General features: G+C 42.4%; 1 protein-coding gene across 1 annotated transcript in view; it reads left to right on the top strand.

The window, feature by feature from the left end:
- The window catches only part of ELP4 (elongator acetyltransferase complex subunit 4), a 176,652-nt gene extending 159,046 nt beyond the window's left edge, over nucleotides 1–17,606 (top strand). The window contains exon 10 of the mRNA XM_059709198.1: nucleotides 14,842–17,606. Within this exon, the coding sequence (XP_059565181.1) occupies nucleotides 14,842–14,973 (132 nt within the window). The 3' untranslated portion in view covers nucleotides 14,974–17,606. The remainder of the gene's footprint in view (nucleotides 1–14,841) is intronic.
- Nucleotides 17,607–19,655: the final 2,049 nt, after the last annotated feature.

Genomic DNA, 19,655 nt, shown 5'->3' on the forward strand with positions numbered 1-19,655 from the left:
TTCTAAATTTTGCCAAGATTTCAGAAATTAATATATAGACTTAAAAGATATTAAATGTTCATGACAGCATTGCCATACTATATATTTATATATATAAACAGGCATAAACACATATGCACATATACACACATACACTCGCACTTTTAAAATAATGCTCCTTAATACCACCTGGGTATTAATTTAAGTTTTGAGCAAGTGAAATATACACCGCCTAGAAGAGTGTACCTTTATCTGACCATGAAGAGTGAAGAAAATCACTGCCGTAATCGATACTTTTTGTTCATTATGGAAAGTTTTTATACAATCAGTATAGAGAAAGCCACGTTTTATTTTGTCAAACCAAAAACATACTACCTCCTCCCATTTATATAAAAACTAATGCAACATGTCAAAAATGACAGCAGAGCCCTCAGCACACATGGATCTGGTGAAAGAAATGAACAGTTTGGCAAACATGAACTATAAAGTTAATTTTTGTACAATTTTCTTTTCATTCACATTCATATCAGGTAGACTTTGTCAAATACCTATAGTAAAGAAGGACTTGTTCGTGCATGTAGAACAAAATAAAATAAGATTAAAAGCCCCAGGAAATCAGCCCGCTTCAAAAAACCATTAGAGTGGTGCCTCTCCCTCAAGCTTTACAAATGTGCTAATTGTCATGTTTCAGTCATGTAAATATGTCTCAGCATAGAGTAACCAAGATTTCCTGCTATAGATGCACTGCTCTCCAGGGGTGTGGGGGGAGGGAGCGACGAAGGACTAAATAACACACTGTAATGAAACCTGCCTTTGGGCGGCACATGCTTCAGTTCTGAATGCCCAGAAATGCTTCGCAGCCGCTCTAGGCTGCCTAGCAATGAGGCTCGCTAATTCTGGCTAGCTTGACAAAGTAAATACAACTATTGACCATAAGGCCGCTCCTAAGAAAAAACAACAATTCCCCCTTGTAAACACCTACACTTGGCCCCATTAAAAATTCTTTCTTCATACCCAGGAACTAGCAGACCCTTCAGTGGGGGTGGAGGGGTCTCAAAGTAACTAAAGAGGAGCTGGGAGATGGAATGCTGTCAGAATGGTTTACATTGCCATTTCCAGTGACATTCTGCATACACTGTAGGGCATTATGCAAACACATTGGCCATTTTGCTTTTGGGACTCATTCATGGCCATCCTAAAGGAAATATATGTATATGTATTATACTATGCTTACATACAAAAATATGTGATTGCCACATTTCTAAGAGGAATGTTCATCAAAAGCTACCAATTTTGAAACTTTAGTGGAGTGCTGTTAATATGGTAACTTGAGGGATTATCTGATTCAGAATCCCATGATTTCTGCTTCTTTACATCTAAGAATTCATATATTCCATCAGCTATGTATCAGTCAGGCCTTTGCCAGTGCCTACGTTGAATAGTGAATCTGCTGTAGTTCTACAGTTCTCTAGGATTTAGGGATCGACATAGAGTTTACACATTCATCTGTCTGCTAATAGTTGACTTCCTGAGTAGAAGGCTTCAGATTATAGTAAAGAGAAAACATTAGTTTGAATTCGAGTAGACAAAAACAAGGAGGACGTTACCTTTTGTCAGCTCCAGAGTAATTTCCTACGCTTTAAAAGCCAAAGGGGATAAAAAGACATTCTCATATAGTTAGTAGTTTGAATTTATTTCTAAAAAGGATGTGTGTTTTTCAAGCTCAACATGCAGATCTAAAAACACAGTGTTCCTAAAATACCTTGTTATTCATAAGCCACCTGAGAGGTAGTGCCCAAAATATTGCTCCTACAAGGTTTCCTCCCTGGTCTTGGGTAGAAAAGGGGCTTCCTGGACAAAGCAGGCTGGATGAGCCTATCAGAATGACAGTCTGTCCACAGAAAGAGCCCGTCTCCTCCCATTGCCCGCCATCCAGCAGTAGGCCCTGGGTCTCAGGCACCACTCAGCCTAGCCTGCTGAAACTTCTTTCAAACTCTACACACTCTGGAGTGTGTATGCTCCTGCCTGCCCTGTGTAGTCCACAACAGAAAGCCTGGGATGAGCAGCAGTTGCAGGCCAGTGAAAAGGTTGCCAGGGTGGGAAGCCCTGCTGCACCATTAAGGAAAGAGGAATAGAAGGAAGTCAGTTGGGGAGATATGAGGAGACTAATTTAGACGATGGTGCGCACTCAGGGGATCACAGGGCTGGATGGTCATGGCCATGTGTGACTTACCCACCCCATTCCTTTATCCCAGAGAAGGAGCTCACCAGGGTTGGGGAAAGATCTTTCGCAGTGTCTCTACTGTCCAAGTTCCCATGACAATTTGAATCACCTTATTCCAACTGTTATTGTGACTTTTTTCAGTCCTGCTCATGTTGGAACTTTAGCGAGAATAATACATGCAAAAGAAAAAAGAGAAAGACTCTGCCTTTAGTTTGTATAGACAGTATAACCATTTTAAGTGAAGTTCTCCAGGCATAATCTAGTTTGTTCTCTGTCTGTATCTGAAGTCAGGAAGAAAAAATAACACGACTCTCCCACATCTGAAATGTCTAAAAATTGGGGAACACTAGGACCAAAACATGGTGGTATTCTTAATACTGTGTCGCCCAAAAGATTCCGACTCACGTTTTAAGAGGATTAAGCTCAGCAAGCCGTTCTCACAAAACAGTGCTGCCAAAGTCTCTCCTCCCTGAGCATTTCACACAGAGCACAACCCCTCCAACGGGAACCTTCGTGTTGGGCGGGCATGACACAGAGAACCACCACTCCCCACAGGAGGGGGGAAGGGAGATGTGCGTCACTCGGTGATAGAATGTTCCTTCTCAATCAGAAGGAAGGATCTAGAACATGATTACCAGGGTACACCACCTTTTGGAAAACTCTGTCCTTAAAGAATATATATGTTTGCAACAGTTGTTGTTTTCTGTTATTGAAAATGTCTGTGCATGGTTTTGTAGGCAATGGATGAGATAGCCCTGTATTCACAGAAGTAAGTTTACATCACTCCCTCCCTGCCCTTTGCTCACTCACCACAGCTTATGAACCCTCCGCCATCTGCTGCCTACCTGCCAAGCCAAGCTTCTCATAGCCACTCCTCTGTTTGACTGCTTCAGAAAAACTGGCTTTTTTTCTATCCTTAAAACATGCCAAGCTTATTTCTGCCTTAAGGCATTTGCATTTGTTACTTTTGCCTGGAAACTTCTTTTTCCAGGTGTTTATAAGTCCCTTCACAAATGTAGTCCTTAGCTCAGATGTACCCTTCAGAAAGGTCTTCACCAGTGAAAGTGGTGCCCCAGCCAATATATCGCCATGTTTGATTTCCTTAAGGGCACCTCTCACCATCTAAATTATCTTCTTCATTTGTCTGCTTTCCTATATGTTAGCTGCCTTTCCTTAACTTATGTAAATGTCTAGTATGTATTATCCCTTTCTGAAGTTCTCAGTTCTTTGAAAGCAGAGATCTGGCCTGTCTTATTCAGTATTTTATTTCCAATGCTTAGAAAAGTTCTGGCATGTAGAGTGGTGAATAGGAATGTGGCCTTTGAAGCCAGGCTGCCTGAGTTCCAATTCCATTCAAATGTCCGTGAGTTGCAACCTCACTTCTGCTTCTTGCAGACTTGGTCCATGGTCTACTGCCGGGGTCCAACCCCAGCAGGTCCAGGGGTCCCCAAAGGTGTGGACGGAGTCGGCGAAGAGGGAATGACACGGAGACAGTGTTCAGTTGATCAGCAGCCTAGCCAGGATCTCTAGCCCGGATCTCCAGCCAAGTTCTGGTCTGGATCTCCAGAGAGGTTCTGCTTCGGATCTCCAGCGAGGTTCTGTAGCCATGTTCCCTCGCTAGGTTCTCCAGCCAGGTTCTGTCCAGGCTCTCCAGTCAGGTTCAGTGTCCAGGTTCCAGTCAGGTTCTCCTGCCAATCTCTGTAGTCAGGTTCAGTCCAGGATCCCTTGCCATGTTCTCCCGCTAGGCTCTGTCTCTAGGCTCCGAGGCCAGTCCCTCTCCAGGATCCTCCGGCATGCTCTCTCCAGCGAAGTTCTTCTGTCCCTAGAGAACGTTCTGTGTAGGTTCTGTGCCTAGGCTCTGTCTCTCTTGGTCCTGTCTTCCAAGCCCCTGTGTTCTCAGTTCTGTCTTATAAGTTCTGTGTTCTTGGCTCTCTTCTTAAGTTCTGTCTGTCTCTGTCTTGTTACATCTGTATTTATACCAGTTGATTCAATCCTATCAATCTCTATTACAAAGGTTAGGGCGTTTCTTATCTCCATTCCAGGGAGAAAAGATTATGTAGTTTAAGCATGATTGTTCGTAGTTAAAGGGATTAATTACCCGCCTGGCACTTAGTTGAGGGGTTTTATTCCCTCCCTAACTTCAGGGGAAAATCCCTACCTGGGGATTCAACCTTTCTCGGAGAGGTGACTTTGGTTAAAACACAGCGCCAAGAAGGTGAGCAAACATATTAAGAACCGTATGCTATATATGCCAGGTCCCTTGAAACAGCAAGGATGGACCGGCTCCCGGCAGTCTACAACTAGCAGAAACGGAAGTGTAGAAGTGAAGTCTCTATTCAGGATGGCCGTGTATTCAGGGGTCCTTCTACTAAAGGGAAAAGGAAGAGCACATATTCAGGGATAATTATGTCTCTGTCATAGTCCACAACCCTTTGGGACCCAAAAATACTCAGCCTTCTTCCCACACACTTACTGCCTCTTCAGGGGTGAATGGGAATCCTACTGTCTAGAAATGGCAAAAATTCTCTGCCCCATAGTGCAGGACTTCGTCCTGTTTGTAGCCCCAGTTCTGCTCTCTGGAAGGATCCCTCTTGTCCGTGGCCCTCTGTATCCCATTAGGAACTTATTCCTTGTCCAGTATCATTCACGGCTACATGGAGTCGCCACTGGAGAGTTGGCCTTGGGGGGCTGTGCAGTTTTCACAGCCCGCTTATCAATAGATCAGGTTTGGGACCTAAGATTATGTTAGGGATTGAATAATCATAGGCTTTTGACCAGGTGTGTGGTTTCTTTGGCAATGCAATTCCCTCAGGATTTTATGAGGTTCCCCATCTCTTTGCTTCCCTTCAGTTCCACATGCAGGTAATCACAGCCCAGGAGTTGTCTAGACATAATTCCAGGATTCACCTGCAGGAAACAGATCCCATCGAATTATTTTGTGCAAAAGGAAAGTTTATACCGGAAAATTGAAAGGGCTGGAGGATACCACCACCAACTTGGGGTTCCTAAGTTCCTGCTACTGACGCTGCAATGCTGCTTAACCCCCATGAAGCAAGTAACTGGATACTGAAACTGGTCTCCCCTCCACTTCCAGGGATATATCTATATACGTATCTTTATATACCTTCAGATAAATATAGAGAGATAGAGATAGAGATAGAGATAGAGATAGAGATAAAGATAGCCATTTGCAGCCATGAAAGCAGCAGGAAGGCAACTCCTGCTTTTCTGTTCCACCTTGTAAACCTAGACCAGATGCATCTAATTAGATAAGCCTAGTTCACACCCTGCTAGCCTCTCACCTGCAGCAGGCACGCCACGTGGAGGTTGGAAAGGACACTTGTCCACCACAACTGTTACGTTGTAAGACTTTAGTTGTATTTTCTGGCCTGTCTGTTCTACCCATAGTCCTCTCTTTCATAGTATTAGTAACTAGCTGAAGCCATCAATAATCAACATGAAAGGAAAGGCAACACCCTTAATCTGACCTTTGTCTCAGCCCTGGCTCCCATTTCCTGGCCAGCCTCTCTGCAGGGTATTCACCAGGGCTGAGGGGCGCCGTCTCCTGGGAAAGTTGTCTGCCTCCGAGTGCAGATGCAGAAGCAGTTGGGTTTCCCACCGTCTGAGCACCCAATTGCCGAGCCTGTCGTCAATGTAGATGGCGGGCTGCAGGCAGAGCACCTCCCTTTAGGGCCGCCGGCTCTTCTGTCTCTTCTTCCAATTTCTGTAGCTCGAACCTAACTTATTTTTCTTCTATAAATAACTTTGCCGAAAGTGGCCAGAGGGAGCTAACACACTGATAGTCTGAATTTCTCCGACATTTTGCCTAGAGCCACTGATCAGGAGGTAAGGTTTGCCTTCCAGGTTCTCATAGGCATAAATAACAAGGGCCACAGTATCTGACCTCAGAGCCCACCTTCCAACGCTAAGCCAGCACATCTTTAGATCACAGAACTCGAGTGCTCCATTCTCCAGGTACAAGATTTGTGTCAACAGGATATAGGCCAGGATTTCTATTACAAAGTTTAAAAAACATAGAAGTTCATGCATCTTTCACATAATAACCCAGGGCAGTGACCCCAGGCTCTTTTGGTGGACAGAGAGTGTCAGGGACCCTAGACCACTTTTGTCACTGTGCTGTGTCCTCCTCAGACGTAGCTTCCATTGGATGGTCCAGGATGGCTGTTTCAACACCTGCCCTCAAGTCCATGTTTCAGCAAGTGAGGACCTTAGTTTTTATATGCCTGCATATTTTGAAGTCATCAAGCCAACAAGCCATAAATATGCTTTATCTTCCTTCCTTCACAAATCTACCTTCCTAGAAAGCTAAGTTTAAATGTAGGTTCAGGGTTCCACTCCAGAACATCGAGATGTGGGGAGAATTGGCCTACAGCCCACCTCCTTCCTCTTCCCACCCCTGCCTCCTTCCCAGAGCCGGCGCACATACTTCTCACACCAGCCTGCACATCCAAATCCCATCCACACACCCACATCAGCAGTCCCGGCTACTCCAGGGGCCCGAGATGTGCGCACAGACAATACAGCCCACCCTTGCAGGCCGAACCTGGGGAAGAGACTTGTGCAGGCTTTGTGGCCATTTGAACAGGGAGTTCTGAGGTTTGACCACCCAGAGCATGTCCTGTAAAGAAGGGTTCAGGCTCTAGATGGGCACGACCCCTTTGCCATGAAGAGGGGTGGATCAGGGCCCAGGGCAGGGGCCTTCTTGCCAAGGTTGAATAGCGATACTAAGGGAAAGGAGAAGTAAATGGCACCTCCCCCCCTTTAAGGATCTGACCCTAAACTTAACCATAGCCCTTGTGCTCCAGGTGAAGTGACCAGAGCTTAGTCGCTCAGCCTCACCTATTAGCAAGGGAAACTGGGAAGTGTGGCCTCTATTTTAGGAGGCCATGTGCCCCAGACGTATGCAGATTTTTTACTCAGTGCAAAAGAAGAGAATAGACATTGGGAGTACGCTAGCAATCTCTGCCACAGACACGTGCCTTTTCACAAATCACACTTTTGTTTAGACAAGCGAGCTCCTCACAGTCTGCTTTCAGAGGTGAGTTTGGAGGCAAGACAATGCTGTCAGTTATAATTGACGGTCAAAATAATTGCACACCTGAGCATTTTAACACGGGCAGCCAACATGTAATGTTCCAGCGCTGAAATTTTCAGATCAACCAGAAAGACCCAAATGATTTTTTCTCACATCAAAGGATATAGCCCGATTATGGTATTCGGCAAAAACAATTTTAATCTTGAACCCTGTGAATGAATTGGATCTTAAACAAAAACTAAAACCTAAAACCTGACCATGTCTGGCAGAATTTTTTCCAGAAATCTTCGGCCACTAAAAATGTACACCCACCAAACCAAAAAGAGCAAGAACTGCTCTGGCATGGTTTCCCCTCGCCTGTTCTTACAGCAGAGTAACGCAAAATTCACCCAAAGTAAGCAGATGCATCTTCCACACTGCATAATGTTAACCCGATGTAGAATAATTGCAACCTAATATTATATTGTAATAATGTAGTGATTATGGAATAATAGAAATTTAATCATGTAAAATATAATAATTACATAATAGCACATAACATTGCTTTTTTATATAAATCAAAACAACGCTCTAAAATCTTATGAAGAAATAACAACAATACTGTGATGGTGATGATGAATATAGCAAGTCTTTTTCATATATCTCCTCCCCCTATCCTCCTCCCTAAGTGCCACTGGAAGGAAATCAGTCTTTCCACAAAGGAAAGGGAAACCTTTCTTTTTATGTAAAGAGCTAGAGCAGTGGTTCTCAACCTTCTGGCCCTTTAAATACAGTTCCTCATGTTGTGGTGACCCCCAACCATAAAATTATTTTCATTGCTACTTCATAACTGTAATGTTGCTACTGTTATGAATCGTAATGCAAATATCTGATATGCAGGATGGTCTTAGGCAACCCCTGTGAAAGGGTCATTCGACCGCCAAAGGGGTCGAGACCCACAGGTTGAGAACCGCTGAGCTAGAGAGACCCTAAGCACTTACAAAAGCCCTGCCCTTTGGGCTATGGAGGCATCGTTGTGCGTGTCCTTGGTCAGAAACTAAGACTAGAGCCCCAGGCAGCCAGCTGTAACTCATACATGAGCATTGAATACTTCTAGAAGATGATTCCTTTGCTATGGCCCCTCTCAAAACTATTAAGAAGTTGTCTCCCAGAACCATTTGTTCCTTCTTCATAGTAATGGATTTGTTAAACATTTTTACATGTTTTAAAACATTTCCCAGCCTCCCTTGCAGCCATGTGTAAGTTCTGGACATGAGTGGAAGTGTTGTGTCCAACTTCCAGGTCTTGTCTTCTTGGTCCCTTCTTCTTCCCACCAACTGAGAGAGAACAGAAACATCAGCCCTGGAGGCAAGTGGAAGCCCCTTACTGACCAGTCCTTCCAGCTGAGAATTACCTAACCTGTGGACTGTAAATTGGGAGAGAAATTCACTTCTACCTTTTTTAAGCTGTTTGTGAAGGGGGTGGGAGTGTCTCTATACGACTACTTAGCCTATACTCTGATTCATTCCCTGCCCTTCAGAGCAGGACCTCATAACACAGAGCCTGGCCACAGAAATCCTCCAGGTGAGGGACAGCTCTTGAAGTAACCTGGTATGGAATAGAATGCCATGCCTTTTGTTAATTTGTTTCCTCTTCGTTATGTAAAGAAGGGGGAAATCTCTGAAAACTTGAATGAAGAAGCTGCTGCTTCTTCTAACAGTTATTTTATTGTTTTTTCAGCAACGGAGACATGCAAAAGATAGATTTTTAAATTGAATGGACCCCAAATTGCCTCCTTCATACAGCCATGCATACTTCCCTGGCCCAGAAGCCGGGCATCCTGCAGGCTCCATTTCACTACTGTTTAGACTTTTAAAATCTTTCCAGAAGCAAAGAGCATTATTGCAGTTCCCTTTTATACTTCTTTGCAGAGCCTCAGTAGAGGGCAATACATACTTAATGCCCGGGCTCGGCTTAGTGACTGAGCCCTGCTGGCTAAGTCCGATATTCTCTTGCTATTGCTTATAATTATGTTGGTTTATTATATTTGTAGACTCACTTCTTGCCCTGATAAACTCACTGATTTTTATCTTTTGTACCATATTTTTATGAGTCGCCTCAAATCCCTTTTTTTTTTTTTTAACAAGAATAGTTATAAATAAATTATTGTAGTACTTGATAGTTCATAGAACACATGCATCTCACTTGATCCTGGAAACAGTCTTGTGGGGGGAGAATTGATTCCCTGGTGATAGAGGAGGATGCTGAGGCAGCTTATCTGAGGTCACACGGTGAGCGAGTGCCGGGGAGGTAGCAAACTGTCGCTGGCTGTCTCTGGGAAAGGGCTGGTGTAGAACCCATGTGTTCTAAGCTCTTTACAAGTTTTAGATTAAATTGGCTGTGTCTTAAAGAAAAAAAAAACTGTTAGGAAATATTTGGAGATATTAACACCTATATCAGTGTCTGTGAAAAATACACAAAGTGTGACTTTTTCAGGAAATGTCAAGTTTTAAAAGGATTAGAACAAATCTCTTATTTATCTGCTAAGGGTCAAAATGGACTACATCAATTGTTTTCAGAAAACAAACTGTAACTGATGGTTTGGTGTTGTCCAAATACAAAAAATTATAAACTGATTAAACTTACTTTAATGGGTATTAACCTGCAATTTGTCTCAAAACCAGGTGTACTCTGGATTCATTATCTTGCCCCATCTGCCTGGGAACTGTGAGTTGCTGAGCACAGGTCTGGCAGGTGGGGAAAGGAATTAGGAAGGGAACTGTGGAGCCAGGAAACCCAATCCTGTGTATCTATAGGATCTGGTTAGTTGCTAGCTCAAGAAGGAACAAAATACAGATAGTGTCTTAGCCCACAGAGAGAGAGGCATGCAGAGGGGAAGAATCTCCAAGTCTGGCTGGGCTTGGAACCTCCCGGAGCCACAGAGCAAAGCACTTCCACTGTTCCTTCTTTATTGCCCAGGGTCCCTATGGGCCTAAGGGTGCCCTTTGGCAAGAGCCCCCCAAATCTGCCAGGGTATTTTGCCTGCCTCCCTGTATCACAAGAGAAAGGGGGCCCATTAGTCCAGAGGTGCTGCTGCAAAGGCCCAGGCCTCTGCGGGAAATTGGGAGTTGCCACACCTTCCCAGATCCCTTCGCCTACATAAAAACCATCATTGTAGACAAGGCATTGATGGAAAAATAGGCGGCCAGCCAGGTTTGCATCTCCTGCATCAGCAGCATAGTCCCTTCCTTCCAGAACCGGGGGAAAGGAGATCTGGTGGGAAAATTTCCACTTAAGATGTAAGATATGAGAAAGATTAATACCTTGATTTCATTTACAAGGTTGAAAATAGTATTTACCTTTTTATAGTCTGACTAGAGGCCCAGTACTTGAAATTCGAGAATTGGGGGGGGGGGGGGGGGAGGGCGGGGAGGGCTCAGTCTGGCCTGCACCATCTCCAATCCGGGACCCCTCAGGAGATGTCTGACTGCCTCTCACAATCTGGGACCACTGGCTCCTAACCACTCGCCTGCCTGCCTGCCTGCCTGATCGCCCCTAACCACCTTTGCCTGCCTGCCTGATTGCCCCTAACTGCTCCCCTGCTGGCCTGATCGCCCCTAACCGCCTCTGCCTCACCCCACACCAGGGACCCAGAATTCCATCCTCCGGCCGGTCGCAGGCACCCGGGACCCAGTCTTCCCTCCCTCTGGCTGGCCGCAGGCACCCAAGACCCAGGCCAGCTTTGCCCGGGCCAGCCACAGCTGCAGGGGACCATGGGTGGGCAGCTTCACCCAGGCCGCAGCCACAGGCACCCGGGACCGCGGGGCATGTGGCTTGTCCCTCTCCCGAGCCGCAGCCTGGCTCATCCCCATTCCTCTCTTGCGAGCTCATTTGTGCCTGGCTGGTCCCCATTCCTCTCTCTCTAATGTTGAGTGTCTGAGCTGTTACAGTGTGAGGGCATGACGACCATTTGCATATTAGCTCTTTATTATATAGGATTTTAATTTAAACCAGCAGTTCTCAACCTGTGGGTCACGACCCCTTTGGGGATCGAATGACCCTTTCACAGGGGTCGCCCAAGACCATCGGAAAACACGTATATAATTACATATTATTTTTGTGATTAATCAGTATGCTTTAATTATGTTCAATTTGTAACAATGAAAATACATCCTGCATATCAGATATTTACATTACAATTCATAACAGTAGCAAAATTACAGTTATGAAGTAGCAACAGAAATAATTTTATGGTTGGGGGTCACCACAACATGAGGAACTGTATTAAAGGGTCGCGGCATTAGGAAGGTTGAGAACCACTGATTTAAACCATTGCGCACTGAAACCCCAAAGTCTAAAAGCTCAGATACCACCCTGACTGGTGTGGCTCGGTTGGTTGGAGCATCATCCTCTGCACCAAGAGGTGGCAGATGTGATTCCTGGTCTCTCCCTCTCTTTCTCTCCCACCCCCACCTCCTTCCTCTCTCTAAAAATCAATTACTAAAAAATATTAGAAGAAAGAAGTTCACATGCCCCGCAGCCTTGCAGCTGAGCTAAAGGACGTCACCGAGCTATGCAGAGTAGCTGCCCCACAGCACGTTTGTTTAGGAGACAGATCTGGTGCAACAGCGTCGGAGCATTTCCACGTCAGGTGTGTGAGTGCTTTGGACGCCTCCGAGGAGAAGTCCCTGACACGCCTGGCAAGCCCAGAACCTGGTCTCTCCTTCTTCCTCGCTGATTCACATCGCACTGACGTGGTGCACAGGGGGAGGCCCGGAAAGAAGGAAACAAACCCACTGCTTGAGACTTTAGACTACAGAGCGAGCTCGCTCAAGTCATAATCCACAAAAGCCGGCAAAATCACACACAGGTTCGCATATTTCTAAGAGCCACCCTTGGGCTTTTTCAAAGGACAGGAGTATGCATCTAGGCTTTTCAATGTACCATTTGGTTAGAAACATTTAATCACATCTCCCCAAATTGTTGTGCTTAGAAGTTACACACCAATGGATTTTTTACTTCGAAGCCAAGCAACCTGAAAGATTTCCAAGCATGTCACGCATCACATTTAGCTGCCTTTGCTATAAAGGGCTTCCAGCCAAACGGCTCACACTCGTCACCTAGAGAAGCAGAGGCAGAGAAAATTTTCAGCAAATAGTAAGCTCCTGAAATACATTGTATTATGCTGGTTCTGAATAAAGTACACCAGTTTCCTCATTTAGATGATCAGAGCTATTCATCTAAATGGATCTTAAAGATATATCAGCTCTACTCTTTGTGCATCAGAATGCAATAATTCATTACTTAACATCTAGCCCTTCTCCTGCAGCTTTTTCTTGCTCCCCTCCCCCCACCATGATTTCTGCCTCGTCTCTGACTTGCCTATAGACACCACCTGAAGGGCTCACTGTGAAGGTTACCTGTGTGCTTGTCCTGTTGGTGTCACTGGATGGTAAGCAAAGGCCCAGTGTGGAAGTTGTTCTGTTCACATATCCTCTCAGAATGCCTTGCTTTGAGTCACTTCTATATATTTGTTGGCTCCCCTTGATTTCCTAAACAGCCTAATCACCCTCTGGCTTCATCTCTGTGAGGTCCCAACCAAAAGTGTGCACACACATTTTAGTTTTATTGGGGTTCTTCTTATACCCTATGTTTATATTTCAATATTTATGATATACAGTATAAGAATTTGGGGGGATGGGGCCAGATGCAGGCAGCCGGGGAAGATGGCCCTGATTGCAGGCCAGGCCTAGGGACCGTACCTGAGCACGAATTTCATGCACCAAGCCTCTAGTACAGTATAAGAGAATTTGGACTAGTAGGTTTGCTTTGTAACCTATTAGATAAGATTTGTGAGTTTCAGTTAACCTTCAGATCATGCATGCATCCTAGTCATTTTTCCTTTGTTCATCAGCAATAACTACAAGTTCTTAAAGAAACATTAAAAGTCAGACGTATAATTAAATGTCTCTTTCCCTCCTGCTTCCTCACATAAACAGTGATAGAGTTAACACTACAGAGACATCCATAGCCTCAGACTTCAGTCATGCACGTCCTTTAGGTTCCTGGGCCTTTCATGCTTCCATTTCTGCCTGAAATCCTTTGTGGAAAAACTAGGGCATCAAGAAATGGAAGGATTATTTAAAGAAAGAAATATGTCTCCATTAGAGCTTTCTTATCAGTCGAGAAGTAGGCATTTAATTACTTAATATGCAACAGGCTGGATGCTAAGGATACAAATGAATAAAACTATCTGAATATTCCTATCTGGATATTCCAGCTTTTCTTGACCTTTATGACATCTTTGTTGATCATATATCTGTGTACTGGTGTCTTTCATCCTAGATGTGTATGCATTGAAAAATGCGTACATGTAGGCAAACTGAAATCAGGGAAGAATATTTTCATAAATTATTTTCAACCTGTTAAAATATTTTGAGCCTCTGCACATAGATTGTGTTTACATGACAATAAACGAGCCTTTTATCAGAAGAAACTAGCCAAAACATATGCTTGTGAATCACAATATTTTGACCCAAGAAAAAATGTTTCTACCCTTTTCCATCTTCAATTTTTTTCTTGCCATATCGGAGTTTTCCAAATGAAGTGTCTCAGATAGTTGTCTCCAAGTCAGTTCACCTCTACGAGGCCTCGGTTAGTCACCAGTGGACGGCCCCATCCTGCCTTACTTACCTTGAGCCTCCCACACACAACAGATATGTTCCTTTGAGGTTGGATGTTTATGAATTTGGTAGAGATCCTTTTGAAAACTTAAAAGTTCTTTTGAAATGTGAATATATCTCCACAATTATAGTAACTGCTATGTAACTAGGGACAGTTACTGCTTAAAGCAACCTGTACCTGCTTAAATCAACCTGTATCTCAAGATAAACAACTAGCAGGGGAAGGTGGTCAAAGCTGCACTATACTTTTGAAAACATGACCCAATGTCATGCACAGAAACAAACTTTCCAAGACCTGTGCCAAATGTTACAGCTAACCCATCTGAGCACATGAAAAATACTGGCCCTTTGATTGGTATCATTTTCTTCATTATTATGTCAGTATTTATTTCTGTGGAAATCGTAAGTTCCTAGAGAAAGTACAGCCTTGAAATAGAATCATCTTCAGGTCAACTTACTAGACCAAGGGAAGCAGGTGTTTGTGGGAATCCTTAATTGCTGAAAAGTTATATTCGATTGAAAGATAACATTTCAGAGCTCTGGCAAAACCAAAACAAAGCCAAAAAACAAGCCTGCCATCATTATGTGATTTTTTTTTCAATTATGCTTTTATTTATGCATCTACATGTTTTTATTGCTACCTAAATAAGAAACTCTTCATACATTTCGGTTTGGATTCTGGAAATGTTCCACTGAGATTCCTGGTCCCGATTGTGTGATGGCTGTAATTTGTGAAATCTAGGAGGGGCCGAATGGTTATATTGGGCTTCAGTCTGAAGAACTGTTTTAATAGGAATTTTATATGCAAGGCTAAATGCTGATCAACAGAGCATAATATTGTATCTTGAAATGTGCTCGTGAAAACAAAATTAATTTTTTTTCTTCTTTCTTTCCTTCTCCCAAACCATCTTCTGCCGTAGCGACTGCATTTGCCTCCAGACTTGTCAGACACAGTGAGCCGCTCAAGCAAACCGGATCTGGCAGACTCCACCAAGCTGCTGGGCCCAGGCTGTGGCACGATGGCCGGAGGCAAGAAGCACCTGGACTTCTAGATGCCTCCCTAGTTGTTGCACGCAGAATTATGACACTCTAATTATGAGTGCTAAGAGCTTATGTAAATATTTTTCTTAACGATCTGACCCTCCAATTCTTGCAAAACACAGGATTGCAAAATGATGCCCCCCAGTCTTCATTTTTTTAAACCAAATTTTTGTACAGAAGTAATACAGAAGAAATACTTTCATTTTAAAAATGTGTTTTATGCTACCTCTAAGGAAAATAGGCACTTTTATTTTTAAATAAAATGTCAAAAGTTCAAGATGCCACACAGTGGTCATGGCTGTATATTTATTAAGGCACTTAGCTCACGGTAAAGTGCGAGTCACAGAGGGGGTAGCGTATAAAGCATTCTGAAATTCAAAATTGTGTATGAAAAGCGTATTTTCTCTTTCTTAAAAAGTCACTTGCCACCAAAAATGCTAAGCTTTATAAAACATTGAAAAATGTGTTTGCTAATATATGAAGACCAATAATAAAATGAATTTGCATTTATGCATCCTATGATTAAATTGATGAAGACAAAATAATATTTTGGGATTAAGCTCCATTAAAGGTAATTAGTCTGCTGTAGTAGTTAATGAATATAAAGGACTTGAGTGCTAGAAAGCATAGAGAAAGAAGTTGATGGTCTTCTATTTAGTAATCTTAAACAATTGAAGTCAGCACTACGAAATTATGTCAACACATATAATTTGAGATTGAAATTCAAACTGACAGCTACATTCATGCTAAAAAACTGGCGAAAACATGTATGGAAGCTTGGTGAGGGATTTTTACAGAACATAGAGCTGAGACAAAGCAGAAAACGAGCTAACTCAGCCTGCATCAGGTAAACTCTTTGTTAATTGTGAACATTGGGCACTTACATTTATAACCATATAGACATGTATTTGGGGTTTATAGCATACTGAACCAGTTTTCATATGAAACACTAGGATTTTGAATCATAATTCTACACTCTCACAGCTTTTGATAAATAGACCAAAAAAATTTGTTGAGTAATTTGCATATGTAAGTAAAAAGTTTCAATTTTTTAAAGCTATTTAAAGCTGTTACAACCTAAATTTCCTAAATACATTTTCAAATATGTTAGAGTATTTTGAAGCAGTTTTATAACTAGCATTTTAAGTAGTTTGCTTTTAATATACCACAAATTACACTTTATTTGTTCTTGACAACATTGTAGAAAACAAAGACTAGGTTTTTAAACTGTCTAACCAATCTGATGAATGTCAGTCACTTAAAAAAAAACCCACTGTAGCATAAACACACACTGTATACAGCTTTTATTCAGAATTAGAATAATTGAATCAATGACAGTGATTCGCCAGGATGTCAAATCTCTCCATCAGATCCTGTCACTACCAGTTTATTTTTTGTGATCAAAATCAAAAAGACAACTATTTTGTCACCCACTATTTCATTAGTACTAAAAATCAATTTCTTTTTTTCTTTCTTTTTTTTTTTAGAATGTCTGGTTTATTTTTTTTTTCACTTCTTTTAATTCAAGAGACACAAATTCTTTCCCATTTTCATTTCAAAATAAAGTTTCAGAATTGATCTGTCAGTTAAAATTAGAGGGCTTTTTATATTAAGCAAAGGTGCTTTTAAAATTTAAAGCAACTTCAGAAACTCAATTTAGTCCATAGATAATAAAGCATGTGCAGTTACTCCCCAAAAGCTTTGCTATATCCTTTGAAAGCATTATGAACAATCTGAATAAGTTGAAATGACTAGTTTAGTCTGGTTATTATTTTAATAACTCTAACCTTTTTCTTACCGTGTTGTGACTCATTTATGCAAACACACAATGGAACAATTACATAGCATTGGCCTCTGAAAAAAAAAATGTGAGGTCATCAGATATGTAAATTGCTTGTCAAAAATACTTAATAGGTCATTGATTTACTACCCTGGCTACCATGTCTATAAAATTAGCAGCCAATTACTAGTGAATGTATGCTTTGCAAACAGATAAGTGCTATAAAAATTGAGCATATTTGATCCCAACTTATTTTAAATATAAAAGAAACTTTTCAAACTCAGTAAAAGTGCATTTTGAACAATAGTACTTGGGCCTTCCAAAAATTAGATGCAAGTGTTTGGTTGTTCTGATTCACTAGCCAGGCTTTGTAAAAATTAGCTACTGAAGAGGGATGTATATTTTTGTTTTCCTCTGATAAAAATGTATTTTCCTTCTGGAAGCATTATCCAATTAGCCATATGTTAATAATTTACTACATAAAAATATCACTGATGCTACCATAGGTATATGGACCATTTTTGATACATGATGAAATATACATTCTATAAACAGATTTTTTCAGTTATCAACTTATCTCAATACTTATGTAACAATGGCAAGCAGAGTTTTTTTAAAATGTTTCTAAAACTTCAAAACCCTCTCTGGTATTCATTTCTTACGCTAGATTTGCCTTTTTTTTGGTGAGGTAAATATTTTGACCACTGCAGTCTGCTCAGATCCTGGGGTTCTAAGACCTTAGGAATTACTTTCTGGTAACCACCAATTTCCACTTTTGTCTTTCTCTCTTCCATTTATTCTTTATTTGTACCTCCGGGATCTGTGATCACTAACACTACACAAAATAAAACTACTTCAAAAGAAGCAACACTTGGCAATCGATTCCCTGTCTTTCTTTTAATTTTAAAGAATCAGACACAGGCATCCACATACAAAAGGAAATGGGGGTGGGGTGGCCCCTATTCATTTGTTTAAGTCCATTATGAATGTCATTTCTAAAACATCATGTAATGCCTTCCATAGATAGTCACCATCAACACCATCAAATTTAAGAAAGACTAACTTTAAATACTTACACTCTGAACTTTAAAACTGAGCAGAAGTGATGCAAAAAAAAAAAAAAACACCAAAAAAAAAACAGGTGAGGTTTATTCTGGAGAAACAAACAAAGGAAGAATTTGTTTCGTCTTCGTAAGCGATATTCAAAGAAGAGCCTTCTTTTTATAATGTTGTTAATGTGAAGGCCTAAGGAAAACCAAGAAGCAGAAGAATATAGACACCACCCTAAGATGACAAAAATTCACCAAAAAAAATGCTGAATCTTAACAAATACTGTATCTCAGGAAACTGGTTATGATTTAAAAAAAAAAAAAAAAACAGAGGAGATGAGTATGTGAGCCGTATCAAGAAAAGTCAGTGGGTCACCACGTAAGAGTCAGGAGGTACCGCTTTGAAGGGAAAATATCCTGGAAATTTCTTGTAGTAAAAAAGAATTTTTTTACTCAGTAACCTGAATGTTTCTTACTCAAACATTCACCTCTGATTCTGTTCACCTGGTCTCCCTAAGCCAGCCAAGTTTGGGGGAAAAGCATAAGCTGTTAGTCGTGTGGTTCTACTGAGGACACCCCAAATACCAGGCCACCGTCCTGGAAGATGGTGTCAAAGCTTCCCTGCGGAGTTCCCACCAATACATACATACATACATACATACATACATACATACATACATACATACGCCTAACTCTAAATAAACAGTTTCAACAATAAGTCGAAGGCAGCCTCCTGGGCATTGCTTCCACACAGTGCTGGCCATGCTGTCCCGGGAGGGTGCCCAGAGCTGCATTCAGGGTACCGCTCATCTCCCCAGGGTGAGAGCAGAAGGCAGGGCAGCCTTGCATCCTGCTGGATCAGAGGCCTTCTGCAGCTGAGCAGCCGCTTCTTCCAACTCAGCCAGGCCGTGCCACTGTGCCCTGGAAATCTAGTCCCTTAGAGGTCACAGGCCCAAGTGCACATGCTCCGACTCTCCACTCCCCCAGCACTCCCCTTCTCCCATTCCCAGCTCCTGCACCCAAGGGCCACCAGTTCTCCTAAGTCTATACACAACAGAGCCATGGGCCAGAACTGGTTGCCTAACCCTGGCCCAAATCATAGCCAGGGTTATGGAAATGGTCCCCCTTCTTCCAGGGAAGAAGCCAGGCAGCAGCTGCAGCACACGCCACACGTAGCCCTTCCGACAGTTCCCTGGAAACATGTCCCTCTGGGAATGTAGGCAGTGAAATGTCAGGAGGTAGAAACACCTGCATGGGCAACTGTACCAACAGTGCATATGTCTGCACATGCCACTGCAGAAGTGTGCAAGCATGCAGTGCGGACTGACATTGAATCAAACCACACACACACACATGAAAAAGCTACAATCAACCTAGGAAGGTGTCTCTAAATGCACAGCAACTCTGGTGGAATAAAAGCATTAACACATAGCATGCCAGAGAGATGAATCACAATGATCTGTTCACAAGTGACTCCTTAACGAGAAAATAGGAGATGTGGAGGTAGAAGGTTGTTTTTTTAAAGCCTCCAATTAATTTCTATATTTCTGATCATTTGCTTTTGGGGGTTCAAAACATAACAAAACAAATAAAAAGCACAGTACAATTCAGTGGAAGTGGGTCTTTGTCCCCAGAGGTTTCTGCCTGTACAAGCATTTAATCTAGCCTGCCGGGACCCCCAGCCTTTGATGGAAGTTTGAGGAAGGAAACATCTATGTTGACTTATGTGTTGCACAGAACATACAGAAATAAAAGTCTCAGACAGGTTTTCAAAACAACAAAGGCTTATTTTCTTCCATCCTTTGCTTGGGCTCAAGCACTCCTGCCCTGCGTGCCGCCACTTTAAACATGATCAGATCTGTGC

This window comes from Myotis daubentonii, chromosome 9, assembly GCF_963259705.1.
Source record: "Myotis daubentonii chromosome 9, mMyoDau2.1, whole genome shotgun sequence".
Taxonomy (NCBI): domain Eukaryota; kingdom Metazoa; phylum Chordata; class Mammalia; order Chiroptera; family Vespertilionidae; genus Myotis; species Myotis daubentonii.